The sequence below is a fragment of the Arachis ipaensis genome, chromosome B08 (genome assembly GCF_000816755.2).
Source record: "Arachis ipaensis cultivar K30076 chromosome B08, Araip1.1, whole genome shotgun sequence".
Taxonomy (NCBI): domain Eukaryota; kingdom Viridiplantae; phylum Streptophyta; class Magnoliopsida; order Fabales; family Fabaceae; genus Arachis; species Arachis ipaensis.
The window spans coordinates 53,156,667-53,162,302 of NC_029792.2; the positions used below are offsets into that span (position 1 = coordinate 53,156,667).

The 5,636-nt window shown below is 37.6% G+C and overlaps 1 protein-coding gene across 1 annotated transcript; it reads right to left on the bottom strand.

Annotated features, from left to right (window-relative positions):
• LOC110265306 lies at window positions 695-1,751 on the bottom strand. The gene is made up of 3 exons (XM_021108239.1): window positions 1,498-1,751; window positions 1,177-1,365; window positions 695-699 (listed from the first exon to the last, which is right to left on the bottom strand). Exons 1-3 carry the CDS (start codon window positions 1,730-1,732, stop codon window positions 695-697), a joined length of 429 nt encoding a protein of 142 aa, XP_020963898.1. The 5' UTR covers window positions 1,733-1,751.

A 5,636-nucleotide genomic window follows, 5' to 3' on the forward strand; every position in this document is an offset into this window, starting at 1 on the left:
GGATCAACAGGTTGAGAGCTGAGGTACAAACCTTCAGGCAACATGATGGTGAAACTCTCTATGAAGCATGGGAGAGGTTTAAGGACTTGACAAGAAGGTGCCCGCCAGATATGCTCAATGAATGGGTGCAATTACACATTTTCTATGAGGGTCCACTACAAGAAAAATACCCATTCAGGTACACTTGAAAAGTGTAGCCAAAAGTGAAAAAAAAATGATGCCTTAGGCTACGGCTACGCTTTCAGGGCTACGGCTACGCTTTTTGGGGTGATTCCTATTCGGCCGTTGCCTATTCTCAAAGGCTACGCTTTCCTGCACCAAGGGCTACGCTTTTGGCGTTTGGAAATAGGGTACGCTTTTCAAATGATGCTGTCCAGGACCAAAGGCTACGCTTTCCAGTTTCCATTTTTGCCAGAATAGGCTACGCTTTTCAACGCTACTGCATCACCTGTAAAGCGTAGCCACATTGTATACCATAGCTACTTTTTATAAGTGTAGCCTTAGGTTTCTCGTTTTTTTTTTTTGTATACTATAGCTACTGTATATAAGTGTAGCCTTAGCAAAAATACTAGAATGAAGTTAATTGTAAGGTCATTAGTCAACCATGCATACATGTATCCATTCCCAAGACTACTCTATCTTAGCCAATAATCCACAATAATAATCAGCTTAATCTTCATTATCATCCTCAATATTATCCTGCATAATTATATAGAAAAATAATTAAAAAATATTTATAATGACATTCGCAAAGATATAATGAAGAATTAGGAAGGCCACAATATTCAGATATAAACACGCAAAGGATTCAACTTTAATCCAATAAAAGTATGAAGAATTAGGAAGGTTTCAGCAGAATATAGACAAACTTCCTATATAAACATACATAATGAAGAATTAGGAAGGCCACAATATTCAGATATAAACACGCAAAGGATTCAACTTTAATCCAATAAAAGTATGACTTAATTCTTCCCCGAACTGAAAAAGGAACCCCTTTCACTATCTCTTCCCCAAGTTCATCGAGTCGAAAAAGCACCCAAATTTAAGCATAAAGATTCGAAGTTAAACAGAACATAACATAACAACAGAAAACATAGGCCAAATAGCAAAGAAAAAAAGCAGCACATTGTTAGTGATAGTACAAATAGAAGGTGGAATTAGTGAAGATTGTACCTTGTGAAAGAAACGCACGTATTCTACCATTTCTATAGCTGAAGAAGTGAGAAGAGTGAAAAGGGTTCAGCTTTGGGACTTGTTTGCCAGAGAGAGGTGAAACCCATATGGCATTCAAGGCCCTCAAGTCCAAACTCTCAATTTCAAATTTCTTGGCAGATGGGAGTCCAAAAATCCCCCTGTTGATTCCTTGAAACATATTTTTTATTGCAATTGATTTCAAACATATCAAATACACCTTCTGCTTTGTTAAACAATGCCAAAAGCATATAATGAAAAAGAAAAAGAAAAAGTAGATCGAATATTGTTGAAATGGGATACCTTTCACTGCCTGGTAAAGCTCTCTTTTCTTCTCAGCAAGTGTGTCATCCATAACCAAGCCTGACCCAAAGCTCCGTTCTCTAACTTTGACAATAGGGAAGGGTTTAAACCAGAGCGGTCTGTCACCAAATCTCGAGGTGTTCATCCTTGAAAGATTCTCAGGTGGAGGCAATCTTTGAAGCTTCATGATATCCATGGTTCTAAAAATCACAGGACGCACATGACAACCGGCCATTGATGCATGAAATAACTTGGTGACCCTTCTAGAAGAAGATTTAACTATGAGAGACAGAAAATGAAGCACAGGATAAGATCATACCCTAGCCCTGCACGTTCTTCTATCTTGTTTTGGTTGATAAAGACTCTGGTTCCTGATATTACTTATTAGTGTCATCATTTTCGCTCTATGGAAATGGTGAACAACTAACGAGATAGATTGGAGGGGGGGAGACAACTAACAGCTAGAAACCAATCATCACTACTAACCTCATGAGTAGAATCAAAAGGAGTAAGGTCTACTGATGCATCTTTTATTTCTTCAGGCTTTAGTTGAATGTCTTTTAAAGATTGATCCAACTTCTCATGTAACTTGGCCTTCAAATTGTCCACCTGCCAATTGATAGAAAACTTACCATTATGTAACCTTAGATAACAACACAATGTAATGCTTAAAAATAAGATGAGGACTCTAGTTAAGGATAGAGAAAGTTAGGAACATGAAGCTCAAATCAAAATACATGGAATTAGTTAATAGATAGAGTGAAGAGAACTATAAAAAGGATCAAAATATATCACACAATTATAGTACATCCAATGCTCACATGAGTTGACATGCCTTATGTTATAAGTTATAACCAACTAGTAGCACTCTACATAAATACTATAAAAGGGATCAAAAGTACTTCTAACAAAAACGATCTCTAACACAAAAGTCCACCACCATAAATCAATTACTATTTTATGCTGGTCTTATCAAGAATAATAAGATAAATAGAATGACAAAATGAACAAAATTAAAGATGAAAATTCCCTTATTATTATTATTGTAGCTGTACTGCTGTAGTGGCTTATAAAAACTGAATATGTGTCACTACGAGTTAACAATCAAATACGAAACAACATTCTTAAACCTATTTTCAAATCTTTTTTAATTTTTCATGTATGGTCAAATTTTGCCAAAACCCGGGTGTAACCTTTTTTTAAACTTGTTAACATGAGATATTTATACATCAGACTTTTTTTTTCTTAATACATAAGAACAGGCGAACAACAATTCTAAAAAAGTCATAATCTTGAGTGCCATTTTAGAAATTACGGTAATTTTTATGATATTATGCGACATAATAACAAAGAAACCCTAATTAAGAGGTTAAAAATATAAAGAAGGCGATAGCTTAGCTTACAGTTAATTAAGAGGTGTTGATCATGGAGCTAGACGGTAGTGAGGATCAGGCAAGTAATGAGGATCCATATAGAGGGTTGCTTTCTGATAAGCATGAAGGCCATCCATCACCATGAACTGCATGTCTTCAGAGGTTTCCAGTGCCTCTTCCTTTGATTTATGAACTAGTTTTTTATTTGCTTTTGGTCCAAACCTATTGATTCTGCCAGTGCCACCTTCTGGAAGTGATTCCAAACCAGCTAACATGCTCTTATCCATGATTTAATTCAATTCAAATCAACCTAGTATTCTTCATTCACATTAATCAAATATATCATGCACCTCAAGCAATTATATTACATCCACCTCAATCTCGTTAATTAAAATAAAATAGTAATAAAAAACCTGTGGAGATAGAATCTCTGGACCAAGAGAGAGGCAGAGAAGGCAACCGGTGAGTTTGGAGAAGAAACTCAAACCCCAGGAACAAAATTAAAACCAGTTAACTAACAATAATATAGGATAAAATAATTAATCACAAACAGCACAATCTATTCATAATTAAGCCACAAAATCACAAAGAATAGCAGGACAATAGCATATTTACAATGAATAGTCACAAACAACAGTAAGAGCTAATCAACAATCAATTAATCAATGAATGAAAAATTGAAATTACCATAAGTCCTGAAAGAACACACAGGAGAATGAATGAGGGCAAGAATCAAAATTAAATCTCAAGACCACTGTAATTAAACTATGTGCAAATAATAATTTAGAATATTTTAACAGAATTTGAATTTATGTCAAGGTCTAACTAGCTAAATTTAGAGTGTAAAATCTTAAGCCCTGGACTAGCCAAGGGGAAACTATGGCAATTATATGAATTCAATCAGCAAAATATAGCAAAATCAACAAACCCTGATGAAGCAATATGCAAAATCATAAAGCAAAATGTAAAATCATAAAGCAAATTCTAACAAGGAGGAAAGAATCAATACTATTCAGATTTAACATAAAATTTTCAGTACATGTCCTCTAATTATTCCTTTTCTCTTAATCAATACTATTCAGATTTAGAATCAATATGTCATCATTCTTGTTATTCAGATTCACAACACCAACAGGAACAATTAAAAGTTACACGGCAACAACACCAACAATTAAATCACAATAACAAAATAAAAACAAGAAAAAAATAATAACAGACGGAATTCGAACTCAGATGCAGGCCAGAACTCAAACCCAGATGAGGGAGAGGGAGCAGTGGGGCACAGGCGACAAAAATGGAATAGACAACAGCCATGGAACAGAGGCAAAGCAACCCGACGATAGACAAGCTGCGACGGTGCTGGAGCAGTGGGAGTGGGGACGGCGGCTGGACCAGATTCAACGGCGGCGACACAGGTTGAAGAAGAGGAGCGGCTAGGGTTTTTCTTTGAGAAAAAGAAGAACTTCAATGTCTCGGTAAGTGGTGAGCGACGATGAAGAAGATGAGGAGCGGCGACATTGAGTGGTGAGCGAAGGTGAACAAGATGAGGAGCAGTGCGGTGAGTGGTGCGTGGTGAGTGATGGTGAGCGAAGGTGAGAAGGGGAAGGACGATCGAATTGAAAGGGGAAGGATGGTGAGAAGCGCAAAGATGACAATGGTGAGGGCGGCGCAGTGACAAGGAGGAGGGCGAAGAGGAGCGACGGTGAGTGGTCACTGGTGAGTGTGCAGCGAGAGGGTTTCTTCTTCGATGGTGAGAGGGTTTGGCTACTAAGTGTGAGTTTTGAAGGGACAAAAATTTCACTAAGTGTGTGAGTTTGCTTTTGGAAACTGAGGAGAAAAAATTACCAAGCTTTTGCCTTTAGATACATTAGGCATCACTTTTAAAGTGCACCTAAAACTTAATAAATAGGCTACCTTTTAAAAGCGCTCTCTTTGATACAAAAAGTGAACACATAAATATCAATATACGGCTACGCTTTATAAGTGATTTCTATAATACCTAAGGCTACACTTTTTAAATGACGTCAGAATTGTGTTTCCTTTTCTCTTATAAAAAGGCAACACTGAGAAAAGCGTAGCCTATTCATAGAATAAGCTACGCTTTTCAAAGGTAGCTTAAAAAAAGTGTGGCTGAATGGGTATTTTTCTTATAGTGGTCCTTCGTACGAATCAAGGAAGGCAGTATACCACTCATCCAGGGATCTCTGAACAAGAAGAAGACCATTGAAGAAGCTATAGATGTCATTGAGACTGTAGCTGAGAATGACTACTTCTATGCTTCTGAAAGAGGCAACACTAGAGGAGTGATGGAGCTAAACAACGTGGATGCACTGCTGGCCCAAAACAAGATGATCACCAAGCAGTTGGCCGATCTTACCAAAAAGATGGAGAGGAACCAAGTAGCAGCAATTACTACCTCATCAGCAGCTCAAGAGGGAGTGAATACAGAGGTAGATGGTGATCAGGAACAAGCCAGCTACATTGGAAATTCACCTAAGCAAAACCATGATCCATACTCCAAAATTTACAATCCTGGTTGGAGGAACCACCCAAACTTTTGGTGGGGAAATCAACAAGATCAAGGCCAAGATCAGAGACGCCACAACCCCAACAACAATGCAGCTCACCAGAATTCCACACAGAGATCATATCAACACTCACCTAACAACACATCTCAACATCCATACCAAAGCCAAAATAGCCATTCCCATCCCTCCAACTCTAACTCGCCATCATCCGAAGATAGACTCTCAAGGATTGAGACCC